The sequence below is a fragment of the Parus major genome, chromosome 12, assembly GCF_001522545.3.
Source record: "Parus major isolate Abel chromosome 12, Parus_major1.1, whole genome shotgun sequence".
Classification (NCBI taxonomy): Eukaryota; Metazoa; Chordata; class Aves; order Passeriformes; family Paridae; genus Parus; species Parus major.
The window spans coordinates 4,339,320-4,366,337 of record NC_031781.1 but is presented as its reverse complement, the minus strand read 5'-3'; the positions used below and the strand labels follow the sequence as shown (position 1 = coordinate 4,366,337).

General features: G+C 45.7%; 1 protein-coding gene across 5 annotated transcripts; it reads left to right on the top strand.

Moving 5' to 3' along the window:
• Nucleotides 1-137: 137 nt before the first annotated feature.
• Nucleotides 138-27,018, top strand: HEMK1 (HemK methyltransferase family member 1). 5 transcript variants are annotated; one of them, XM_015640611.3, is made up of 12 exons: nucleotides 138-332; nucleotides 2,709-3,121; nucleotides 3,588-3,679; nucleotides 4,666-4,759; nucleotides 16,314-16,463; nucleotides 18,461-18,525; nucleotides 20,328-20,377; nucleotides 21,580-21,685; nucleotides 22,409-22,504; nucleotides 22,741-22,836; nucleotides 24,207-24,320; nucleotides 24,660-27,018. In XM_015640611.3, the coding sequence occupies exons 2-12, from the start codon at nucleotides 2,861-2,863 to the stop codon at nucleotides 24,694-24,696; spliced, it is 1,161 nt and encodes a 386-aa protein (XP_015496097.1). In that variant the 5' UTR covers nucleotides 138-332; nucleotides 2,709-2,860; the 3' UTR covers nucleotides 24,697-27,018. The 5 variants fall into 5 exon arrangements, with proteins under 5 accessions (XP_015496097.1, XP_015496095.1, XP_015496094.1 ...); XM_015640609.3 differs by having other exon boundaries at nucleotides 138-586; XM_015640608.3 differs by having other exon boundaries at nucleotides 138-2,241.

The following is a 27,018-nucleotide window of genomic DNA, read 5'->3' as shown; positions in this document are numbered from 1 at the left end:
CCGCTCGGCTCCGCGCGCACCGCCGCTGGTCCCGCCCCCCCGCACGCTGCTCCAGGCCATTGGTCAGCGCTCTCAGGGCTCGGTTCACGATTGGTTGGTGCGGCTGTCACTCATGCGCGCGGCGGCGGCGGGCCGGCGGCGCGCTCGGGAGCGGCTCCGCTCGCGGCTGCTCCTTCACGGCCCTGTGGCGGGACGGGAGGCGACTGCCCCTGGCCCCGGCCCCGGTCCCGGTTCCTGAGGCAGCCAGCTGTGCCCCCAGCCCCACTGGAGCCGGTCGGGCTCCCGGCCCCGAGGGAGCAGGTTGTGACCCCGGCCGCGCCGGGAGCCATGAGGTGAGGCGTCGCTGTGCGCGCGCTCGCCTCAGAGCAGCCCCGGGCCCACTCTCGCCCCTCAGGCGAAGGGAGCCCCCGGCCGTGCTCACGGTGTTAAATGTGCGGGGAAAGCTGGGAGGCTGGAAGAGGAGCCGGCTCCTACGCTGCTCATACGGCTCCTGGCTGCCCTCCCCGTGCCGCTCTGGCTCGGCCGGACGCTGACAGCAGCTGGAACGGGACTTGGACGGTGCGAGCTGCAGCCCTTGCTCAAACCTGTGAGTGGGGCAGGGCCTTTCCACAGCCACCTGTTCACGTGTGAGGCTACAGGGAGTGGGAGATGGGGCTGAAAGGGCCAAACCACTCGAGGAACTCCAGAGGGGAAAGGAAATCTGCTTCCTACCTGTGTGCAGACTTTGTACCAAGTAGAATGCAGGGACTTCACATCAGTAGCTTGTGTCCTTTCTTAAAAGAGACAAAACAAGTTGCCACTGGATAGGGTCCAGCAGAGGCAACAAAAGTGATGAGGGGTCTGGATTATGTGATTTATGAGGAGAGACTGCAGGAGTTGGGCTTGTTTAGTCCAGAGAAACCTGACAGGGAATCTCATGAATGTGTATAAGTATCTTAAAGGAGGTTGTCAAGAGAGTGATGTCAGCAGCAAGATGAGGGGTAATGACCATGAAGTAAAACACAAGAAGTTTCACCTCAACATTAGAAAGAACTTTACACTGAGGGTGGCAGGGTGCTGGAATGGAGCTCAGGGGGCTCAAGGGGTATCCCTCTCTGTAGATACGATAACCCACATGGCCATGTTCCTGTGTCACCTTCCTTGGTTGGGAAATTGTATTGGATGATCTCCAAAGGTCCTTTCTAACCACAGTGATTCTGTGCAAATTGTTTCAACCAATTAGTCAATTTAACCAATTGTAGTCTTCTCTGCCTCCCTTAGAATGCTAATGGTTGTTAACATTTTATTCTTTTAGTGTTTCTCTTGTATCAGTGAACAGGGCCATGGAGTGGGAAGCTTCCCAAATAAATACTGTAGCTGACAGACTTTACATAAAAGGCGAGTTTTCATGGGAGCTGTTTGTCTCTCTGCTGAGAGTAATGCAGATGGTAAAAAGGGGATCTTTGAGCTCTTAGGGCATCCAGCCCTTTGCCAGGAGGTAGCAGGTAAGACAATGTAGAGATCTTTGCTGCAGGGTATTCCTTCTGCTGCTTCCCTGGGCTGTGTTTGTGCCCTCCAGCGGAGGGCAGTGAGGCCTGACTGTTCCAGGATTTCCCTGTGCAGCAGGAGCAGGACTGTGGTGCCAGCATCTTCCAGGCTGGAGCCAAGTCAGTCTCCCCAGCTCTCCCAGCAGGAGCATTCCTAGGGGGCAGCTGCCAGCTCCTCAGGAGAGATATTTAGGTTGTGTGGTGATTTTTTGGAGAAATTGGAGTAGAGGAGGTTGTGGCCTCTCTGAGACAGTGTTGAAAACCATCCATCAATAGAAGAATGGAAAGGAGTGCTCAGGGAAACCCATAGTTGCTCCAGGGACTGTGAGTCAGAAAGGAGAGGGGCCCTCATTCCTCATGGGTCACAGCAGGAAAATGTGGTTGTTGTTCTGTTTGTCTCGCAGAGTTCCAAGTGTGATATGCAGCAGCTGTTTTGTAAAGTTTCATTTCCTTTGTCTCCTGCAGTCATCTTGTTTGTTTTTATTCCCTCTGTCTGGCTCTGCTCTTCTCTCCTTTAAGAGACCGACTTCCCTCTAGCAGGGTTTGCCCTTTCTGGCCTTTCCATCTTTCAGTGTTTCTCTTCCCTCTAATACGTTGTGAGGTTTTCTCCTTCCTCTGCTCTTAGCAGTTCAGCTCTGCCTCTGTGTCCCCTTGTTTGCCCTCTGGAGATGGTGGCAGTGTGAAAGATCCTTGATCCATGAGGTCCAGGTCTTCTGTGAGTATCCCCACCAACCTCCTTGTGGATTATGAACAGAGAGAGGAATAAAACAATCTAGGAGGGACTGAAGGTCTTTCTACAGGGAAACCAGGGTGACCCACCCATGGGGTGGAGGGCCAAGGGCTGGAGCTGAAGGTTGGTGTGTCAGTGGCTTTCTGGGACCAAGGACAGGCAGGAGAGCTGTGCCTCTGTGTGGGCAGCTGGCTTCTGCCCTGCCATGGGCACGGATTGGCCTCTGACCTCTGGAGCTGGACTGTTCTGGGAAGAAGTGGGTTGCAGTGGCTTAGCTAGTTGGCATGAATCTTTTTGGGGGGTAGTACTTTGTTACTGGTACAGTGTGAGTAATTGGTTTTGTGCTTGTGGGCTGGGATTAGGGCAAGCAGTCTGCATTCTGTCACAGGGGAATCTGTTAATTAGTAGCCTGAGGAATTCACACTCTTCTCCTGCCTTGTTTTCTTGCCTAGAAGAGCTGCAAATGCTGCCCTGTGGAGAATCCACTGACTGTGGTCAGCTGGTGCTTAGCCAGTGACTTGTGGTAGCACCAGATGAATCTCAGCACTGAGAGATCAGTAGGTGGCAACGAGGAACACTTGTGGAAGCCAGAAACTTCAGCACAATGAGATGCCTCACCCATCCACTGCTCAGGAAGTTGCTGAGCCTCCCACCTCAGCATGTGCCAGGGCGAGGGACTCCAAGTAAAGGTGCTGTCCTCAGTCCAAAGCAGTTGTTTCTGAGGCAGAGTTGCGGTGCAGAACCTGGGCTCATGACTGCCACTGATATGGTCAACTATTGGCAGAAGGTGTTCGAGACAAATGGGATCCCTGAAGCACGAGAATCCAGTCAATATATCGTGTCATTTGTCCTGGGAGCAAAAACAGTTAAGTAACAGGAAAAGAATAAAGTCTTCTCACTTTTTCATTTTGATTGGATCTCTTTCCTTTCTATCTCTTTTAGGGGGAGTAGAACAACTTATCCTGCCTTAGATGGCAGAGAGGGTGAGGGATAGTTTATTATTGCCAGTAGAATACTCAGGGGTCTCTTAAATACTCTCTTCTGCAGACACTGAAGTGTAACATAAACATCCACCCTGACTTGCCTGATGAAATGATTCTTAATTTTAATTATTCTTGTGAACCCCCAAAAGCAGCAGAAGAACAGTAGTAAAGGATTGTTTCTAAACATGCAGATAGGTTCTTCTGATCGCTCTCCATCAAATCTCTGGTTTCCAGCAGTTCCAGGCAATTGTTAGCATCCTCTGTCACCCTGGAGGATGCCCTTGGCAGGGTGGCAGAGGGCCCTCCAGTGGCACAGGTGGGCAGGTTTTAAAGTGGCTTTGTCTTCAGTTTCAGAGCCTGGATTCCAAAAGCCTCCACACTCCACTCACAGCACTGCAGCAGGAGCAAATCCAGCAGCTGAGCCACAAGCGGCTACAAAGGTAGGAGCAATCCTCTTGTACCAGTTCCTTTGGAGGGCTTTCCTTTAGCCCAAAAGCAGCCAGGAGAATGGCAGCAGAGGGAAGGCAGCTCAGAGGTCAAGTAACCGTGCTCTGGTGATCTCTCATGGTGATTTGAGTGAGAGGCACAACTTGTCCACCTGCAAGGCCACTGTCCAATTGGTCAGGCCCCAGCCTGTACTGATGCATGGGGTTATTCCTTCCCAGTTTATATGATTTTGTATTGCACCTTTCTGAATTTTATGAGATTCTTGTCTGCCCATTTCTCCAGAGGTCTCTCTGAAAAGTTGCACACCCATCCTGTCTGTTAACTACTCCTCCCAATTAATTCTCTGTCACTGCAGGCATGCCAAGGGTGCTCTGTCCCTTAACCCAGACCATTAAGGTGTTACAGGATATTGATCCTGGGGTACTTCACTAGGAATCAGCCTTCAGCTGGGCCTTGTGCTGCTGAAATAAGCCTTCCAAGTGTGACAGTTCAGTCGGTTTCCAGCCCACCTCATTTATCCAGTCTGCACTGCATCAGCTTGTGTATGAGGATGTTATGGGAGACAGTGTCAGAACCCTAGGGAAAGTCAAGACGTGGTTTTGATGCACCAAACTGGTCATTGTGTCATGGGTGACTATCAGCTCACTCAGGAATGATTTCCCCATTGTAAATCTGTGCTGAATACTCCCAATCACCTTCCTGCACTTGACATGTTTGGACACAACCTTGAGGACTCTTTGTTCCATCACTTTCCCCAGCATCGAGGTGGGGCTGACTGACCTGTAGTTCCCAATTCCAGTTCTTGATAACAAGCTAGGCTGTGCCAAGGGATCTCCCTTGGTGTGCACATGCACATTGCTGATGCAATTGCTGGCCCTCAGCAGGGGTTGTGCTTAGCAGTGAGGTGAGCACAGCAGGACAGCGCCTCTGGTCGCCCAGCACAGTCCCAAAGCGCTCACACTCCTTTTGCCTGCCGCAGGATGCCGGTGCAGTACGTGCTTGGAGAGTGGGATTTCCAGGACCTGACCTTGAAGATGAGACCCCCAGTATTTATTCCACGGCCTGAAACAGAGGTATGAATGTGGGGAATGTGGCAGGGGCAGGTTTGGATGTGTGAGTTACATGACACAATACAATCAGGGCATTGTTGTGGAGGCTTCCTGTATGTTGTGAGGCTGCAGTGATGGGGAAATCAGATCGCTCCACTTCTTTTATAATGATTCAAGGCTTATGATCTGGACCTGATGCTGGTAACCTTTGCCTCCTGCCTCAGAGGGAGGGATGTTGCAAGCTGATGTATCCCATAATTACACAGAAATCAATTGCCATTGATTTAAGGATGTGGCTTTGCTTCCCTTCGTTGTGCAATAGTAAGGACTCCTGAGAAGTTCAAAACATCTACTGCTATATCCCAGTGGTTTAGTGCATACAGGAATCTAAACAATATCCAGTGGTTGCCAGCAGAGCCCTGCAGTCATAGGAAAACAGTAATGGAATCCAGAGAGCTTGAGTGTCCATGTGGTGGCTGGTAGGAAGTGGCACCTACCATCTGTCTCATGGCTCCGTGGTGGTTTCTGGACAAATACAGGAATCTGAAAGGTAAGTTCTGACCTGGGCTGGAATTAAGCGTGACTGTCAGTCATAAGAATGCAAAGGACAGCCATATATAACCAAGTTAAAACTCTGTGTTCCCCAACATTCCTACTGCTATGGAAGAGCTTAAGATCTACATGGTGACACTTGCCCTGACAGTAGTCTAGCTTTCACTTTCAGCACATGGGCCATCCTAGCAAGGAAAATTTTTGTTTACTAGTCCTCAGGAGGGCTTAGGATTTGCAAGGTGCATTTTTTGTTTATTTTAGATTGGTTTGGGGTTTTTACCTTCTGAGATTTTGTTCTCCTTTGGAAGCTGTGTTAGCTTTTGGAAATGAAGTGGTCCTCTTACCTTGTCCATTTATGAGTCCCAGAAGCTTAAACTTTTTTCAGTCTAGTAGTAATTTCTTCAATTGTTTGCCTGTTGTAATGTGCAAAAGTTAAACAAAAATTTAAGGACAAAGACAACCTGTGCTTCTGTTGTGCCCTTTCAGGAGAAGGATGCTACTGGAATTCATGAGGGGGTTCCAGAGCATTTAGTGGGAATCAGCACAGCTACAGCATAGATACCCTCTTAAGTCAGAGAGGGGAAGAATATTTAGAACCAGATTCTTGGTTTGGTGTGGGGCATCAGCAGCACCCCATGGAGAATCTGCTGGGCCCTAAGTCATAGTGCTGACACTTGTGTCCAGCAAAGTTGGGCACTCTCTCCCTGGTCTGGATTGATCATTCTGTGGTGATTGAGTTTGGAGATGGAGCTCCAAGGAATAATTTTGCCAGTTGGAGCCAGTGATGGTTAGCTTTGTTATTGTCAACAGTATTTTTGCTCTGGATGATTCAAAAAAGTATTTCCAACCTTCAAATCCCAGTTAAGTTCATGGATGCAATGGGAGTATTGCAGTCAGGGAGAGCTTCTATCTTCTGCAAGTCAAAATATCTGCTGGTGAGGCTTTCTCTGGAGCTATGCTCTGGTTGTCCCCATGCAGTGCCAGGCTCATAACAAAAGCCTATTGTGTGGACTGGAAGCTGGGCTGGCCCATGCTTGAGAATGTTGTTAATTGAGCCCACATGCCTGATTTTGGTAAAAGCATCTCTGCTGGCCCAAACTGGAGTGCAGTGCTGAGTTTGAAACCACTTAACATACCCTGGTGCAAAAATGGAGTGTAAACAGCTTAACCCAAACCTTGTCTCTGGCAAAACTTTGTTGTCTTGCTTAAATTACTATGAAGGCACATTTTCAACACATTTATTACAGAAAACCAGAAGTTTATGATAATGATTCAGGAATGGAGCTCTGTGGGCAATGGCGAGTTTGCTTGTGAAGTGCTGGGGAGGTTCCTGTGACAGGAGAGCCATGGGGACAAAATCCAGCTATTCAGCAGCCCCTTTCAGGACTAGTGCTGCTTTCAGGAGTTGTGTCTAACTTGTGCACAGTCGTATCCAGATCCTTTCCTTCTGCTGGAAGGAAAGGTTGGTAATCACTGACTTTGTATGATGTGTTTAGATTGGGCTTTGTCTATGTCTTGTTTCATCACTAATTTTTTTCATCCTTCACTGGACTTTAAAACTACAGTGGAAGTACCTGCTTTCAGAAATGTTGAAGTTCATTGAATCTGTTGCTTTCCTTTTGTTTAGACTTTGTCTGCAGTGTTATTAAAACCAGTAGTGCTGAAACTTTTCACTGGATAATTTCTGTAAATAATCCTTTTAATAATGTCCTTTAGGAATCGTTGTTATCCCAGGCTCAAGTTTATCTGTGACTGCACACACAAGCCACACATCTTGTTTTTGGCTGAGAAAATGTGACTATGTAAACTGACTCGTTAGTGCAGATACACAGGCAGCTTCAAAATTTTCTTCCTGATTTTCTGTGTGTAGCTTCTGCAGGTGCTCCTGTGTGTTGACTCGAGTCAGAGAAGAAGGGGAGCCATGTTGATGGCACACATGTTGTTCTCTGGCTGCAACAGAAGGGTTATGACTCTTGCTCCCAGCGCCTTGGTAATGGCATGAAATTAAACACAGCATGACCTAAACCATGAGTATTGTTTCAAGCTTGGGGACAGAGACACACGCAGAGAGAGAAGCTCCCTTGTCTGCTTAATTCTGTCCTGTGTGAAATTTGCCCCTATGTCATCTATTTAGTTCTCTCTGCTAGCTGAGCCCTCTCCTGTTCTCTCCCTCCGGGAATATTTTATAGCACATGTGGCTTTGTTCTTCTGTTCCATGGGAATCTGGCTGGGAGGGGACAGGCAGCCAAAAGCAGGGAAAGAGCAGGTCCTGTTCAAGCTCTGGCCTGCTGAGAAAAGCTTTGGACTGGCTGTTGTGAGTGCTGGGTGGGTTTGTGAAGGCCTTTGGAACTCAGCATCCTCCCAGCTGTCCTCCTGTGGCACCAGAGCCAGGTTTCTGCACTGGGGAACATTTGGACCAAAGTTATGGGGTGTGCACAATGAATTATCTTTGTTAGGTGATAATTGTAATGTCAAGGCATCCCTATCTCTTCCTCACTATTAATGGAAGAAAAAGACTTTTTCCCAAGGCAAATATTTATTTATTTTTTTACTTTAAAAAGTTTAACATTTGAGAAGGCCTTGCTTTGGGAGAAATAGGACAAAGAGGAGGAGAATTCAGCCAGCCATGGATATGTTATTCCTTTTGTGTCCAGGTGACTGCAGGCTCTCTGGGCTCACCATGGCTTTCCTTAGGGACAGTTTTGGCTCGGTCCAGGCTCCTCCGAGGGAGGGGTGTGGGATGCGCGGCACACCCGCTGCCACCCCCAGAGGGCGCTCCAGGCTCACGGGCGCTGCGTTCCTGGCGGTTCGATTCCCCCTCCGTTATCCCGGGATCTCTGGTGGTTCTGAGAAGGTTAATTGTTCAGTGGAAACAAAAATGGCCATCTTTGTGCCTCGCAGGTATTGATCCGGGCTCCTATAGCAGATGGTGGGAGCAAAATGACAAAGAGTAAAGGTGGGTGTGGAAGGTCCCTTCTTCTCTTGACAGCAGTTAAGGACTGTTCTTAGCCAAAGCTGAATTTGGGTCCATCCTGCTTCATAATTGCTAATGGATCTGTCCCCCACTGATTTGTTTAATCCTCTTTGGAGTCTGTCTGTGTCTAACCTCCCTGGCATCATGTGACAGCAAATCTTGTATTGTAGGTGGGAAAAGTGTATTCTTTGCTTCCAGTGCTGCCTGCTCATTTACACATAAAGGAAAACCTTTAATTTTTACTGTGTAACAATTAAACCATTCACTACAGGATTTGTAATTCTTAGTTATGTTTCTGTCTATTCTTTTTCCACCTGTGATTTTGAAGCTCTTTTGCTTGTTTCCAAAAATAGGTTGTTTCTTTCCCCTGATAACATGCTTGAAACCTGAAGTCAATGCTGTTTATTTGCAGCTGCCTGTGGAATGGCATTCATTGTGTGGGGTGTTCTGTGAAAGCACTTGAGTCAAAGATTGGCTCAGAGAAGCCTTTCATGAAGTTTAACTTCTAGACAAACATAATCATTAACCTTTCAATAAAGTCCAGTGCACAGAGAAGGGAGAATTTTCCCTTCTAGGCCTGTATATGCAAATAAACGGATTGCAAGGTGGGCCCTTTCTTTCTCCAGAGTTTTTTGTCAAAGCAGTGACATTCTTTGTTTCATTCAGTGCTGAAAGGAACACTTTGATGCAGAAATGTCCTTTCATTTCCCTAATTTCTTTTCCACAGATGGATACTTCTTGGAAAGGTCTAAAGGTTACACTGTCTAGTGACTACAGCCATTAATCAAGAGTCAAGAGATTGGGTTTTTTTCACAGTTTTGCCTCTGAGCAGTTGCCTCTTCAAGGGAAAGCTGCTTCCCCTTTCTGTGTAATGGGTCTCCCAGTTTGGAAAATGAGAAGGCTAATAGTCTGTCTTGACATAGCTTAAGGTCCTTTCTTGAAATATGTGTAGACTTGTATAAGGTATCTTAAACATAAATGCAGTAGAGCATTATTTAATAAATCAAAAATTATCTGCTATCTGTCAAAATAGAGCTGTCAGTAAATGTGCTAAGGATGGAGTGTTGCTGTTGTGTCCTCATGGATCAGATTTTGCCCATGTGATAGGCAATAGTTCATCAGTGTATTGGAGGAGAACAATCTTTTCTGCAGGTGGGATGTGGCAGAGAGGCTGGGGAATGGAAATTACGAAGGGAGCCTGTTGTTGCTGTAGAGCAATTGGAATTTCCCTTTGTGCTAAGGCACAAGAGTTTAATAGGATCATATAGAGAGAGGCAAATAAAGCAGCCTGTGCCTTGTGGCTGAGACACTTGTGCTGCCAGAAGGGCTTGGAGAAAGATTTGGGATCACCAGTATCTATAGGATATTGGCTGACAGGAGCACCCACTTTTTGCTGCCCAGGGGGTTGATGGGATCCTTGCATGTGGGATAGGGGAGTGCCACGTGCATGTAGCAGCATTAAATAATGAGTATTGCAGTAATGGAATAGCTGCAGAACTATTATGTTCAGTTATTTTACTGACTGCTTGAGGAAGAAGTGGAAAATTAGATTTGGAGAAAAAACAGTATGTGGATTAATAGGTTGAAAAAGTCTGCCTTGTTGTTGAAGACTGTCTAGCTCATCAAAGACAAGCTTAGGGGTAAATTATCTGGCACAGACAGCAGAAATTTGAAAACTGAAGTCTCTCTGGTTTCACAGACAAGTGTATAATAAGCACTATAAATGCAGGCTAGAAGAAAAGGTGCACATCTCAACAGAGAGTGTAATTAAATGCTGAAACAGCGTAGCAAGAGTCTATTGCTGGCCACTTGAAAATCAGGACAGAATGTTTTCCCCCGACAGATTTCTTGTTGTTCAAAAGGAAATGATGGAAGAAACAGGTTTGTTCCTGGCTGACTGGCCAAGATGAACTGTAGTGGTAGTTTCTGCTGGCTTCCTATGCAAGAAAACAAGACTCTGCTAGTGCAGAGAAGTTACTTCCAAGCTGCTGATTTTCAGGAGAGACTAAAAAATAGAAATTTAAAGCTAAAATTTGTGCTGAAGGCAGGGAAAGCAGCAGCTGTTCTTTTAAATCATGTACAAGCTTGTTCCCCAGGTTAACTTATATGGACTTTTCTAATATGTTCTCACAGATCTCTCTGTTGTTAATGCCTGTATTTTTGGGGGGTTTTAATCTCCCTGTTGTGATTGAATGAGCCTCCTGTTTTCATGTGTTTCTTCTGAATCCTGTAGCTCATCCACAGTGAAAGCAGGATGTAGGACTAGAACTGGAGAAAAACAAGCACTAAAATGGCTGTGACAGATGGGACTCAAGGAGATTCCCACATGAGGGGGAAAAAATCCCTTTCCTCCCCTAAATTATTCTCAAACATCCAAGTAACTAGAGCTAGGGATTAGAAAGCTAGACTAGTGCATCTGTCCAGATGCTGTGTCTGCAGGGGTCAATACCTGTATCTGCAGAGAAAGAAAATACCTTTCTTCTGGAGAGGTGTGCCTGGCTAGAGCTCTGTGCTGGACACCTGAGGTATGGCCAGTGTACAGCAACTTGGATCCACTCTTGCCCTTTGGGCATGGCTAAATTTAGATGTGACAGCTGTGGTAATTTCTCTTGGGCACAAGCACATATGGGTTGTTGGTAAAGTAATTTCTGGTGCTGTCACAGCCTCTGCTCCAACAGATGAAGCAGCACGTGGCATGTGCCCTGACATCAGGAGCTGCTGCTGTGTGATCAAAGCCAAACCCCTTCCTCAGTATTAGGTATGCTTTGACATGCTTGTCTGTCATTGCTAATGCCTAAAGCCACCCTTTCAGGATCAGTGGCTCTTCTGGAGTCACTCAGATTCCCATATGTTTATAGTGGGAGTTCCATGGGTTTGATCCCCACATGGGCCATTTGCTTAAGAGCTGGACTCAGTGATCCATGTGGGTCCCTTCCAGCTCAGAATATTCTGTGATTTTTCTCTTTCCTACTATGGCACCAGGCAGAAGAGCCCAGGACAAAACCCCTGCCTGCCCATGAAGCAGTGGATTGGTGGCTTGGTTTTGGAAGTGGGATATGTGGCAGGGATCTGCTAGGGCCATTACCATGGAATTGGGTTTCCAGCTTGGCTTCCCAGTGTTTGTCATGTGCTGATTGGCAGCCAAGTGGGCAAACAAGGCACGAGAGGTGATTGGGTTAATATCAGATCAGGTTCTATGAAAAGTCCTGGATTCTAAGAACAGAAGTTTCTGGAAAGCACACAAACAAGTAAAACATTCCCAAGAAGTGTGGGAGAGCAGAGAGAAGGTTACCAGGGGTTTTCTGGGTTTTTTTGCTTTCCTTCTCCAATTGACTGCCCTGGGAATTTAAATCTCCTGCCACCCTGGCTCTTACCTCTGGAACCTTGTCTTCCCTCCTTTTCCTGGGGCATGGAAAAAGGGTGCTTGTAGGGAATGCAGTAGGAGTTTGTGGCTGCCACCCTTGCCTTTCCCATTCCTCACTTCCTCTTGTTTTATTTAGTTTGTCCTTGTTGATGGCAGAAACACATGATGGGTTATTCCTGGGTGCTGGGCTGTAGCAGAGGATCCCCTCAGCTCTGTCCCTGTGCTTGGCTCTGCAGCCACCTTTGAGCCCAGGAATCTCTGCTGCCTCCTCCCAACTGTCTCAGGGCTGGAACCCAGCTGAACCTGTGCTGTTTCTGCCTGGGCTGTAGCTCTGCAGCCTCTGTGGTTTGGGTACTGGCAGCCCCTGGCCTCACACTGCTTTGTGCAGCTGCAGTTCCAAGAAATGCAGTGAACCAGAGCCCTGGCCACAGGCCAGAGGTGACACCAGGAGCCTGTGAGAACAGAGAGGGTGCCGGGGGGGCCTTGGGGAACTGCACTTGTGGGTGGAAGGGTGAGGCAGAGGCTCAGGGGAAGCTGGAGGTGTTCATAAAGTTTCACAATTGTTGCACTCCAAGAGAAGATTGGGGGGGGGGGAGAAGATGGAACCCAAATAAATGATAGTGTGAACTTAGGGTGAATCTGGCAGTGAAGCAAGATTTCCTGGAGTCACAAGGTGAGAACAGCCTGTGAGTGGTTTGGCTAAAAGACAAAAGCTTGAGAGCCTCTTGAGTATTGGAAATTAGGTAGCATGAGAATCAAATATTTGTGTCCCCTGTACATGTAAGCACAGGGTAATCACAGAATGACAGAACAGTTGGGATTGGAAGGGACCTCTGCAGATCATCCAGTCCAACCCACTGCTAAAGCAGGGTCACCTGGAGCAGGTGACACAGGAATGTGACCAGGTGAGGTTGGAATATCTCCAAGGGGGAGACTTCATGACCTCCCTGGGCAGCTGTTTCAGTGCTCTGTCACCATCAATGTAAAGAACATTTTCCTCATGTTGATGTGAAACTTGTGTTTTAGTTTATGGCCATACATAAGACTTGCTTCAAGGAAAAGCGGGGTCACTGAATCTACTTTCCCATGTGACTTCTGTCTCTTTCTCCTGGCTATTTGAACACCTCTGCTCATCTATCTATGGGATGAAATGTGCCTGTGAAGTCTGTTTGCAGACAGTCTGACCCTGCATGCAGGTGTCAATAGCTCCATCGTGGGGTTGCCCAAACTGTGTAGGGGACCTTCCTTCCAACTTGCTGCCAATGCTAGCAGAAGTCACCAGAGGATTTTACATTTTTTCTGGTTCTGTTTGCCATTCAGTCCTTTCACTCCTTCCAAAACTGACTTTTGCTGCAGGAAGGAGCTTCTTGCACAGACTAGAGGAAAAAAAATTCTTCAAAATGTTCCATTTCCCCATTCTCACCCAATTATCACACTGATACCCACATGCCTGTACACTGGGCTCCAGGATGAAAGTAGTTCTGCCAGTACCTGTAGCACTGGTTAGCAGATTTTTTTTGTTGTAAATTGGGTTGTAACTGACAATAATGACTCATACTGTAAGCAATAATTTGAATGTTAATAACCCCACAATTGAGAGTTCATTCTACCCAGTGATAGGCATGCTGTGGGCAAATATGGAATTGGGTCACGAAGTGTTTTCTTTTATTTCCCAGTGGAATTTTTGTAATTTCATATCTCAGCCTTCAAAACTGGTGATCAAACTGGTGGTTAAAATGGCTTTTGGTAATGTTGGCATTATATTAGCAGGCATTTGTACTCTGAATCTGTTCAGTCTGAGAAGACATGGGGTATCCTACCCAGTAAAGATCCCAGCCTTTGGCCAGTTGCTGTTGTCCCAGTCCCAGTTTCTCTGTGCCAGTCCAAGGCACCTCTTTTTAGCACCATTGGCCTCTTTGTTGCTTTTCCCTGGTTGTGGTTCCAGTCAGATTCTTTGCAAAGGCTGGGAATGTCTGACTTGCTGGGTGTTTCATAGTCTTTGTATGAGCACTGTTAATACTTTGCCAGAAATACTTCATGTCCCAAGATGAGATTTGAAAGGGGCTCTGCTGTGTTCTGCAAAGTGCTGTAATTTATCAATTTCCAGTGGTGATATTTTGGAGGTGATGGTGTGATTGGATGGAGAAGCACAGATTTTGGCTGGATCATTTGGTAGAAATGAAAAATACTGAGAAGAATCTGACAAATACAGTTGCAAAACAATTTTGATAATTTAACCTTTCCTGAAACCTAGTGGCAATGGGAGTGGAATGACAGGACATACTCTGTGTCATGGTTGCTGGATTTTCCTGATTCTTTGCCAGTTAGAATAAATCTTCTTTGCTTGTCAATCAGGTTGAAAATAATCATTCAGCCTTTTATTGTAGTGAAGTACTAAGTCTGGAAATTATGTTATTCCTTTAGGTTGTCCCATTATTTTTTATGTCTTTTACTTTTGTACTATTATGGTAAATGTGCATTATGAGAAAACCAGCCTTTGCCTCAGTAACAGTTGGAATGAAATAACCAAGACAATGAGGCAAGGCAGTCAGAAAGCAGGATACAAAGCCTAAGTAATATCAACATCCCATTTTATTTATATTTTATGTGGTAAAACCTGAAATAGGTCATGTTTAAATGGGAGCTTTGGCAAGCACACTAAAATGCTTTCACTGCGGAATGTATAAAGTAGGCATTCCATTAAAACCCATCAAGCTTGAAATTACTAATGATAAACCTTAAGGAAGTTAATAAATGGTTAGAATAGTTCTAGAGTATGGAAGTCACATTTGGACATTTGTAATCAGTAACTTGTGCTACTCTGGGAACAGATGGTTCTGACTTACTGTGGAGATTTCCAGGAAATGTTTTAAGTGTCCAGAAATGGCTGGTATTTAAAGAAGTGATTAAATAGCCAAGCAAAAATTTTTGTGTGCCTTTTCTTCAGTGGTCTTGGAATCCTCAGCACCTCACCTGCTTGGCCAAAGCAGCTGTGGTTGCAGTCTCTGGCTGCAGTGCCTGGGTGTTTTCAGGCTGATTCATCTGGAGCTTGTTTGAATGGCCAAAGCCACTTCTTACAGAAGTGGGTAGCTAAGGTGTTTATTTTTCCCTTATGCTGTCTGAGTCCTGTAATAGTTTCCTCCAGGTTGGGAGCCTGTGAGACTGTTTTCATCCATAATTATAGGATGAAAGGAAAGGAATCCCAGAGCAGCAGTGAGGAGTTTGTGATTTTGGAGTCTGTTAGCAAAACTCCCATGCGAGGGCAATGCCAGTAATGACACTGTGACCAGGGCAGGGCATTGTGATGTAGCTCTTCATCCCTGGCTGAGTATATTTAGATATCAGTCCCCAACCTTGCCTGCTCCAGGGATGGTTCATCGAAGCTCATCTAACTGAACACTTCATTTTTATACCTGTTTGCATCTCCCTTCCCACTTACTGCACATTGGAGTGGCCTGTCATGAAGGATGACCAGCAGCTATGAATCTCGTCAGAAATACTGCAGCTTTGCACAAGGCATCTCTTATGCTGCAGTCCAATTTGGGTGAGAGATCCAAGGAAAGGCTTCTGCCCTTATGCACAAGCCTGTCAAGTTCAGACTCCTGATAAAAACCATTGTAAAGTAAAATAGAAGCTGTTCTGCCTGCCAGGATTTGTTAATTTTAAATATTCCAGCTTATGCCAGTTATTTTTTGTACGTTTTGTTAAATCTTCTGGACTTACAGGTGAGATCCAAGAGCAGCCCTCTCAAGTGGAGAATCCTAGCCAGGCTGGGAACACTGAGGGCAGGAAGGCCTGTGTGTGCTGTTGTGCCCTGAAAGCACAAGGATGGGAGGCAGCTGAGAGCATCTGCTCAGCTGCTGATGCACTCAAGGTGTTCATAAGATTTCCATCTTACAGTTTTCTCCAGTGAATAATAAAGGAAGTTCATGCTGCAGTCAGAGGGAGGCACGTGTATGCTTTCTCTTGTATCTCATTTTCACAGACCTTAGAAATCTTTGAGACCTCTCCTGCTGTGTTGGATTTTATATAACATGGCAAAGAGATTTAAAAAAGAAGAGTGACATGAGGGAGGAGGCAGAAATGGCAGAACTGCATACAGATCCAGGAGCATGGATGAAAATCTTTTCCATGTGACTTTATAGCAACAAAACGTAGTAGGAGTCCACAATCTGAAATACATGCAGGGGGCTGCTCATTTGGATCATTTAGTAACTCATTGCCTTGACTTTTCATCTGCAGGCTGGATTACTGGTTTAGATGCTATTATGAGCTGTGCAACTGCCTCCTGGTCACCTACCTACTGAGACTGTATAGAAATCTTGAGTTTTGAATCTTCTAAATTCTGAAAGCAAAAATTTTGGAGTAAATGGTGTTGCAGAAGATAATGTGCTCCAGCTACCTGGTTATTGTTTTTTTCCCAACAGTGCTAGAAGATTTCAGAGGATCTGTGGGAGATTGTATCCTCAGGATTTGGTTACTAATCAAAGCACCCTGAGGAGCAGATGGAGCTGAAGTGACTTCTGGCATCCCAGTTCCATTACTGCCATCTGTGCTTTTAAAATTAGCAATAAAAATACATTTTATTGGGTACAGAGTCAAGAAATTTAAACTTCAGTCCTCAGATCACAAAGGTGTGAGTCAAAACAGCTCTCCTAGTAATTTTGTTTGTTTGTTTGTTTTCTTAGGATCTTGTCTCTTTAGTTGTGGAGGAAGAATTTCAGAAATGTGAGAATTCAGCCCTCTGTTTCCCAGTTCCTGCTCCTCGTCCTGTGATCCTAGAAATTGGCTGTGGCTCTGGAGCAATTGCTCTGAGTCTGCTCTGTAAACTGCCACAGGTGAGCTCCCTTCAGTGCTCCTGGTGCAATAGATGCCTGTGTCAGGAGACAATCCCACTCTGCTCATCTTCACTGAGATGTCACAAACTTCTCTGATGGAACTTTGGCAGCTCAGGTCTCTGACAGGCTCTGTAAGTTTCTAGTGCATAGAGGGATATTTGGGAATTTCTCCCTCTCCCCATCTGTCTGCAGGAATAGCAGAGACAATCGGAATGAAAGAGGTGAATGTGCTCTTTCTTGAGCTGCTGCAGCTCACTAATAATCGCCTTACCTTGAAGCATTGGTGGGTGTTGATTTAAGATACTAACCTGGGCTGAGGACAGGAGGGACTGAGGCATGGGCACACACACTATTAGTTGAATTTATGGGGCAGTCATCTCTAAAAACCACCTTGCTGTTAATCAAAAGTTATTGTCTCTAGGAAACTGAAGACTAAATGATACAGGAAATGGATTACCATAGCAGTGTCAGTACTTGGGATCAAAAAGACAAACAAATCTCACTGCCATAACTTCCAAACCATGCTTTTGTGGTCTTTTGTTCCCTAGTTACAACCCACAGCTTCTGAACAGAGTCAAAAGAGCAGGAAGAGGACTGAGATCTGGGTGACCAAAGCCCTTCTTGACCCTGATTCTTGTGGTGTGTAACATCTTTATGGAGATACTTTTGGTCAAGAAAATGAGAAATGAATTCAAGATCTCATTGCATGTGATCAAGGGAAAAGTATTTGCCTCTCCTCAGAACTGCAGACCAGCCAGGTCCTTCTCAGTAATGAGAATTGCTGTGGCCAGCCCCTTCTCTTGTAGAAGTATGAGCCCTGCTGTGTAAGAATTAGAGGTTGATGCCTCTACTGGAAGGGGTTTTCCTCCTCCCAGTGACCTGAGAAGGTTAATATTTGAGCTTCATGACTTCAGAGTATAATGGCTCTGATTTCCTGAGCTAGGAGAAGAGCTTCATGCTCTTTTCCTTGCTTGTTAACTCAAATAGCTGTGTCAGTCTGTAACTCATAACAGTTCTTTCCCAGCCCAAACTGCTGTGCCTAGGGAAATAAGGAGCCTTGACTGATTAGAATTAGTGGTAGCCACACTCTGGGTAATCTCCTTAGTGTTTGAGGCAGAATTTGGCTCTAAGGTACTGAGAAAACAGCAGCAACTTTTCATTTATGGTCACAGCTATGTTCTTCACCTTAAGGGTGAGCTTCATGTGTGTGGGTGCTGGCCTGGCAGCATGAAATGAATCCCCTTAGGAGTGGTGGCAAATCACACCATCTCCAAATGCAAGCACTTTCTTCAAGCATGTGTCCTCTGTGTAAATGCTTACCAACATCTGGGCTTAAAAAAGGATGGAGTGTTAGGCCTTTGCCTGTGGTTTTTCCCAAGGTGGACTTGAAGGTCAAACAAATCTCTCTTTGTGGAGCCCTGTCTCTTACCATTATGCTGGAGAGCTTTCAAATACTCAACACACAGTCAAGTACATGCAGTCAATACAGGCAGTGAATCTGGTGTAAGGACTGCAGTGGAGTAACTGGGTAAAAGGTGTCTGCATAAGAGATGGAAAATGGCAGAATCTGTGTCCAAGGGGCTGTGTAGTGTCAAGAGGGATCCTGTCTGTGCTAGGGAGGATAAGTCCAACAACATGACCTTCCTGCAGTCTGTGCCTAGCCCAGACTAGCCAGTGTTGAGTCTCACCCTGCCAGGAGCAGTGAGGGATCAGGTGAGATGAGTCACTGTGGCTCTGTTGTTGTCTGTTCTGGTGGGCTGCTGGATGTGCCACAGAGAGCCTTCAGTCACCTTAGTGCCTTACACACATCAGTCATGATCCCAGCTATGCCCTGCGTGCATTTCTCAGGAGCTGTTCCTTTCAGGAGCCAAGAGTAAGCAGTCTCCTGTCAATTTTGATCTTGCATATTTGGCAGAGCGTGTCTGCTCGGGAATCTTGATGTTACAACACCTGCTTGCTTGGTGTTATGTGGGATTTGTTGTTTTTTTCTGTTCCAGAGCAGAGTCATAGCCATGGATAAAGAGGAGGCTGCCGTGGATCTCACTAGAGAGAATGCACTTAGGTACAAGACCACATATTACTTATTTCTTTTGTAAATTGTTGCAAGAGTCCTCAATATTTGTATATGTGGTTCATGTTTATCAGCAGCAGAAACCAGAGAATGTTTAGTTGTTGAACTCCTAAAGTGTGTAACAATTCAGAAAAAAAAAAAAGCTTATCTTTACCAGAGTGTGCTTCTTTGCCTTGTGAATGTGCTTTGCAAAGACAGCAGCCTAAATAAAGCAGTGGTGCCCACATGTTGTTCATCATGGGTTTTCAAAGTGTTTTTTGGTCTCTTATCCCTGTCTGTGAACTCAGGAAGCTGAGGACTAAAGTAGGAATGTTTATGTCACTTAGGAGGTTCAGGACAAGTGTATCCTGAGCCTTTCTCTCTCTGGATCCCTCGATCATTATTGTTATGCTTGTTTCTGTCCTTGCTCCTCCAGAAATGCTTGCACAGTCAAGTAGCACTTTTCTTTTGATGTGCTCAGTGGTGTCCCTCAGCATTTTCCCTGCAGTCGTAGTTTGGTGGGAATGGTTCTGCTGGATTCTGTGCAGTTCAGACACCTATGCTGTGGCAGGATGGATGTTCAGAGCTGCTGGCTCAAACACCTTGTGCTGAAGTTAGAGAGATATGTCAGGTTGTCACTGTCCTTCCTAGTGTCTCCACTTCCTCAGCTGGTTCTTCTGTCAGGTTGTTCTGGACCGTCACTACCACAGGGAACCCCAGAGCTGGAATCCCAGCGTGCTTCTGCATCCCTGCAGGCTTTGTCAAATGAGCTCCAGGTTGCACTCACGTTCTCAATAACTGCTGGGCCCTAGGCATTAATTAGAGCCATATCAGAAAGAATTCCTGTTGCTATTTCTCATGGAGTTCAGTACAACTGTGAGTCTCAAGAGGTGCTCATTAACTGGGATTTCTGTCCACAGATCCAAATACCTCTCTTTTCCCAAGCTGCTGCTGGCATTGGGAAGGCTACTTCTGGTGCTGGCTGCACTGGGCTGCATTTCTTCACTTCTTGCAAGTCTTAGCTTGTGTGTGAGTCTGAAGAGCTGAGTAGGAACAAGCCCTTCCCAAACTGGTCACCTCACTGTTACCCTTTGCCTCCTAGCCCAGTTACAGGGAATGGGGAGCAGAGGTCTCCTCCTAATGTGTCAATGTCAAACCAAATTCTGTTGCAATTTTTCATAGATATAATAAAAGCTGGCCAGATCTTTGTCTCCTTGATAAACTAACTCTGATCTCTGGGGAAAATTGTTTTGCTTATTAACATTGCTTGTTGGCTCAAGAGTGGATGAGGGAGTATAAATGCCATGTCAGAGAGCTTCATATTTCTCCATGGATATTTTCAGTGCATCTTTGTGATCTTGTCCCTGGCATGGTGCCCTGTAGCTCTTGGGAGAGCCAGCAGGATAAGCTCTGTTACTGCTTGACTGAACCCAGCTTAGATCTTGCCTGCTTTTCAGAGCTCCCTTATCCCAGCTGTGTTCAATAAATGCTTAGATGAGCCTTAGTGGATCAATCTTGGTGCCAGATCCATCTGGGCACATGGCACACAGTGCAGGAATCCCTCCCTTTCCTGATGCCTGTGTATCCTGATAGGGAAGGACCACAGACCCACAGCAAAGGGAGTAGAACTTGGGTGTAAAGGCCACTGTGGTGGGAGGAGAGAACATGCTGGGAAGACCTTGGCAATTGTGGATATATGTATATCAGATAAGAGGTGCAATATTTAATGATCTGTTTGTAGAATGTACTGTTCATGAACACAAATACACTTCCTAATCTTTCTTCTTTCTGTTCTTGCATCTGGAATTTTGCAGGCTGCAACTCCAAGAAAGGATTCACATCATCCACCAAGATGTTTCACACAGTAACTCTTTTCACTGTTATAATCCCCTTTGTCTTTTTCCCTTTTTGTCTTTGATGGGTGGAGGGAGGCATGAGAGACAGCCAAGGGACCACTCTGGGATACAGGCAACAAAAGAGTGTTGAAGTTAACAGAGAAAAAGGTCAGTAAGAAGTGAGCCAGTGAAGCTTTTCCCTGCAGATATTTCCAGGGCAGATGATCAGCTGACAGAAGTCCATGATTATATCAAAAAGCGGATTGTTCCTGGGTTTAGATATCCCAAGGTTGCATCTGAGCTGGGAGTCCAGGTGCTCTTTACTTTTGCTGGGGAGAGGTAAATATATAAAGAGTGTAATTCTTTCCGTGCTGACACGGAGGCTTTAGATAAACATGTACATGTCTTTCTCCCCATTGATATTAGAAGGAGGCCACATATTTAGCTTAGATTAAATGCCCAACCTTATTCACCTGAATTTAGGTTAGTTGAACCAGGAAAGGATACTTTTCTTCCCCAGAGCCAGCTGAAACCAGTTAAAACAAACATTTGGTGGGGCCTATCCAGTTAACAGCTGTGGAGCCAGGAGCTGCAGCACTGTGGGTTCATTAGCACACCTTTCTGACACTTTTGACACTCTGCTACCTCTTAGAGCTGTAAGCCCTGTGTCAAGAGGCTGCCTGAGGACAGTGTCATGCTCACATGGTTCCATGAGGTCTGATTCAGGGCTGGCCTGTGTCAGACAGCAGCAGGAGTGTAGCTCTGCAGAAGAGCAGCCCATTGTTGTTTTTGCTGAGGGGCCCTGGCTCTGCAGCTCGTTGAGGGTCCTGCTGCAGCTCTGTAAGAGGGAGGATGTTCATCTGAACAGCCAGTCTGAGCTCCCACTTAGGCCTTTGTGGGCTCTCTGAGTTCTGGTTGTTGCTTTAGGTACAGGTGGGCAATGAACTCCAGGGCATCAAGCTCCTGTGCTTTTTATCATGTTTTGTTAAGCAGGCTCTTATGAAAAAATGATACTTTGCCTGTGCTTTCCTTTGTATCACTCTTGCACTCCTGGGACAGGGAAAAAGGTATGCTATTGCAGAAAGAAATAGGATAAAATTTTATTATCACAAAGCAGAACCAAACACATTTACATGTGCCTGGAGACAGTTCCCTGGGGAGGGTCTCAACACTGAGCTTATAGAGAATATGCTGTGGTTGAGAGCTGCTTGTGATTCTTTTTCTTTTCTAGGTTCTGCCAAACAGCTGCTGCTCTGGGGCCCCATAGATGTCATAGTCAGTAACCCCCCGTATGTTTTCCATGAAGACATGGCTTCTTTGGATGCAGAAATCCTCTGGTAATCAGACAAAGAGATTTTTCCTCTCCTATTCCTTGAAGCAAGGTTTTCTGTCTGCTTCCTTGTACTACACAGAATTGCACACAAAATATGCAAATGTAATATACACATGCAAAATATAGGTGTGTTTATTTGGGATATAATAATACAGGCTTGCTTTGATATTGCTTGCAGGCCTGAAGCAACATGGAAGTGTTTTAAAGATTTATTAAAATGGAAAAAGCACACAGTTTGAAATTAGCAAGTTCCCAATCCAAAACTCATTGTCATGCATGTGATGAGAAAGTCCTGCCCCCACCTCTGTATGAGATGTGTACCAGAGCAGGTTCTGACAGCTGAGCTTTCTGCATCCCAGCTGGCTCTGCTGGGTTAGCCACAGCCTGAGCTGATGTTTGGCATGGATCAGTCAACACCCTTGCACTCTGGCCAGCTTAGAGAGAACAGACCTGTGTGTTGGAACTATGAGATCCCAGCTACAATTGGCTCCTAATTTTCAGAAATACATCAGGGGATATTTTCTGCTTGTGCTAAATGTGGGGTTTCTTAGCCCAGTGGTAGCTGCCTTCTCCCTCCCTGTATTTCCCATAGAAGGGGTGAGTGCTGTCTGTCACCTGCTCTAGGAATACTGGATTTCAGGTGTGTCAGGTGCACCTTCCTTTGTGGGGTCATGCATTCTCAAGGGCCACAGGAATTGCTGTCAAATGTCTTTTTCTTACACTCCAGCTATGAGGACCTTGATGCCCTGGATGGGGGAGATGATGGCATGAGAGTCATCAAAACCATTCTGTCTTTGGCTCCTTCTCTTCTGAAAGTTTCTGGGTAAGTACTATCCTCTTTTGAATTTAATGTATTTTATCCATCCACATCTGTAAATTCTGTATTTTCCTGTAGGAAAACAAATCAGAGGGAAAATAGTTGCCAGATTGTCCCCTCATTGCCCCAGTTAATAAAAGCAGTTTTTAAAATGTCATGTGTAAGCAAAATTAGCTTGAAAATGGTTAATAAAGTGGTATGAACCCTTTCTTTGGTTGTTGGTGTTGTTTCCTGGTCATTAGTGAAGTGAGAATCTTTGAAGGTCAAAGCAGCAACAAAAAGAAAATGGAAGAGAGTAGCCAAGAAAGAGAGTGCAGAAAGCAGGGGAGCTTTCTAAGGTGAGTAACTGATGGAAGGAGAAGCAATGGAGATCTGTTTGAGGGTGGATGTAGATCTCCTCTTCCCTCCCTCCCTTTAATGAGGGGAAACCTTTTTGTTGTACCAGTATACAATGCTGAATATCCCAGGAGAAAGAAGATCAGTCAGGGATAACTTCTTAAATTTCTCCATGATTAATATTCTAAAGTGTGTGTTCCTATTGTCTGTCATGTGGGATACATTTTGAAGGTCAACGTGCTGATACCCCAAAGTCTGAGTGTACTGTTCATGTGCCAGGGCATTCACACATCCAGTTGAATATTCCTGACATTTGGCCACCATAAGAGAGGTCACTGAAAATCCGCTATTTGAGAAGAATGGGAATATTGAGAGGCATAGTGCATGCAGAATTCATTCCTCATGTTTTGCATGACCACAAGAGCAGAAGATGCTCCTCATAATTTCCCAGCATTAGAGACTGGTCCTGTGGGGTTGTTTGTTAAAGTGATTTATTTTCCTTCTCTTTTTGCTTGTTTAATAAGGTGGAGCCCCCATTGAGGAGCGGAAGTTTTTTAAGGTCAGAAATGAGATCCACACCCAGCTTGTAGTTAGCCTAGTGAATTTGTAGAGAGTATTCAGTGTGGGATGTTTTTTAAGAGTTCTCAGGAGAGCACTTGATGGTTTGGCCTGTGTCCTTTGCCTGCTAAATGTGTCTCTTGCTGTGTCCCAGGCCATAACCAGCTCCATCACTCCTTGTGCCTGTGAGCTGGGGTGGTTCTGCTTTGTCATGGGAGGGGATGTGGGGAATAAGCCAGTGTCATAAAGCCTGGCAGAGATGGAAATAGCCCTGCAGTGTCCAGGCCTGGTCCTGGTGCCCTAAATGAGCTTATTTGAACAGTTCTGTGTAGGCATGAATGCTGGTGTTGTTTTCATAACTGCTTCATGGAGACATTTACTGTGGAAGAATGTGTGTTCTGACTTGTACTTCATGTCTCTCACTGCTTATACACAGAGGGACTTCAGGCTGCCAGTGCTCAGTGTTTCTGCAGCATAAAAGCTGCCTTCTGCCCTTAAACCTTTGGAGGTTTCAGAAACCTGTGGATAGGCTTCAGAAGGGCTCATTACATCTCGATACAAGGCTTTAACTGCTCACAGAGTACCATGAGAATTCCTCCCAGGATCAACACTTTATCCCCTGAAGGAGGCAGCTGGGATCTGTGTCTTATGTAGACAGCTATGATCTGGTTTAGGGTTGTTGGATTGCACTGTGTTTACTGACCTTTTCATTTCCTGCAGTGGGCAGAGTCATACAGAAAGAAAGATCTTAATTTTTATCGGTTTTGCAACCCAATGCATGTCCCCAGTTCTACTCCCAAATGTGTCTTTTCAGGAGTGTGTTTCTGGAGGTTGATCCCAGGCATCCAAATATGGTGGAGCACTGGCTACAGGCACACCCAGAGTTACTGCTCACTCTCCATGCCATTCACAAGGACTTTTGTGGCAAGTAAGTCCTTCTTTGCCTTCATGTTTTTGGGGGTTTTGTGTCCTATGTCCCTGCACCTTGTAAGTATTGAGTGAGCCCAGAGTAGCTTCACAGCTGAAGCCAGTCTGACAAAATAGGGGCTCCCTGGTAGTATCTCAACCTTCTGGAATCCTGAGACAGGATAGTCTTTGGCAATTGATGCAAGTGTTTGAGTCAGAAATTCTGACAGGTGAGCATTCTGATGGGGTGACTGGTTCTGGTGGGGTTATTGCCATTGGAAAATTACTGCTTTCATAGGGTGGAGGTAGAGCACATTGTCCTTAGTGAGACTTAAAGCTCTGGTCTTTCTCTTTCCCACAGGCCTAGGTTTCTGCACATCCAGAAACAGAGCAGCTGACAACTGTGTCAGACATAACTCTCCTTTCAAGGATGCGTTTTTGCTCTTGAGCCCAGCTCAACAGCTTGTTGAAAACCCCTTCTGCCTTGTGAAAGGAATCTCCATTCCCCAATGTTGGACTCTCCTTGCAGTGATAGACCCCTCATTTCCTGACACAGACCTCATCCAGAGATGCAGAAGTTCAGCTGAGCATGTGGAAGTGTTTCACCTTCCTCAGGGAACTGCATGAAACATTTTAGTCTGCTCTGCTAAAGTGACTCAGTCATCTCAAGACCCAATACAGAAGAGTTCACAGCTCCAGATTAAAAATACAACTTTTCAACATGCCAAATCATCCATTTGGCCTAGAAAGAATTTAATTTTATTTTTTTTAATTGGCCTTGAGATACATTTATATGGAATGTGACCAGATGGGATGATGATAAGCCCAAACCCTGGCTTATACTGGCACATGGATATGCAGGTATAACAGGACATAACTCTTGTGCACATTTCAAATGCTGTTCAGTTCCAGGATCCTGATGCTCCAATAGCAAAGCAGCTTTTGTTTTCCACTCCTGCTGAGTGATTGTCTCTGAAGGATCAGTGCACATGTTACAGCACCTGAATTTACAGCCCTTGACACTTGGTGGATGCTGCCAGAAACAGTCAAAGCATTTTAATAAAGACAATGCTTCAGATCAGGGTTCTTAAAAGAATTTCACTGCTACTATTCAGAGATGCTGGCAGGCCTGAATAAACATCTGGCATCCACACATTGCTCTGATAGTAACAGAAATGCCTAAATACCACATGAGGCATTTAATTGCAACACTTTACAGAGAAAGCCAGAGCCACTACTTTGGTTTTGCAGATGGAGAAGTTGAAAAACAGGAGGTGGAATGACCTGCACAAAATTTGACAAGCTGAGTTTGGAGTAGGACCCAGTCTCTTGACAGGCATGGGAATAGCTGAGGTCTGTCTCTTTGGGAAGGGTGACTCAGACTAGGGCTGCCTGAAACAGCACTGAGAGAAGTCCTTGAAGTGGACAGTCAACATCATGTCAGTGTAAATAATGGCAGGATTGAATTCAAGCTGCTGTTGCTGCTGTTTCCAGTGGTGCAGGTTCCCTTCTGCACCATAGCTAGCCAGGGAAGGAAGGAAAGCAAGCCAAGGAAACGGTCTGGTCTGCCAGTCCAGATGGAGGTGAGCACTCAGGAGGGGTGGGAGTGTCCAGACAGGGCCCTGCTGTGTGTGTGTGTGTGCCAGGGAGGAGCTCCCAGGCTCTGTCCAGGCTGACCTGGGGCTGCACAGCCTGAGATAAAAGGCAGGGCATGCAGCAGCAAACTGAGTCTGTTGGAAGGCTGCAGCAGGTTCAGAGGGTGTTACATGAGCACCGATACATCTGCTTCCTTTCCCCTCTTCCACACTCTCACTCCTCAAATGAGTCTTTCCTCCATCCCTTTAACTCCTGAATATCAGCCCTGCTTTCCCACAGACACCTGAGCTCTCTCTGATGAGCCAGCACTTGGGTTCCAGCTGGAACCTTTCCCTCCTCACAGCTCTGTTCACAGTCTTGCCTTTCACCCACTGGACATCTCACACTATATTTATCCACCCCAGTAGTTTAACCATGTCCTATCCACTTTTTACTTGAATTTGGGAGTCTTCTCTGGCCTGCAGTACCTGCCCTGGTTAAACACAGTAGAGGAAATCTAGGGGAGGAGAAAAGAAAAATAGGTCAGTTAAAGTGCAGTTGAGCATAGGTTTGGAAATACCATTTCAGAGCAGCTGATTTTTGGCCTCCTAGAGCCATGAGCACAAAGTACAGTCAAAGGGGTGGTATTTTGTGTGGTTGTGGATTTTTTTTAACAGTAATTTAGGGATACTTTTTAAGTTCAGTTTTTCAGACTGTTTAAAAATTAAATTTAAAGAAATGAGTTCTCAAATTTCTTCTGGGTGTTGGCAGTGTTTGTGTATGAAGCAGAGCATTATGCACAGCCTGCTTCTGCAGGAGACCTTAAAAGCTGGATAGTCCATGTGCTGATGGGAATGTTAAACAGCATCATGCTGCATTCTTTAGGGGGTGGGCTGGTTCCCTGCAGCAGGATGGTGTTAGGTGGCCCTCTGAGAGTGCCAGTGTCTGGGTTGCAGAAGGGAGTGTGCTTTTTCTTGGAAGCATCAGTCAATCCCTTGTCTGAGCCCTGAGCAGTACAAATCCCATGCAAGACAGACCTATTGGTCTAATCCAGTAGCACAAGTGTTAAATTCTATATTTGTCACTACAACACTTGCATTTCTATGTATTTGCATTGTATAGTCATTATATCTCTTGGAAAATCA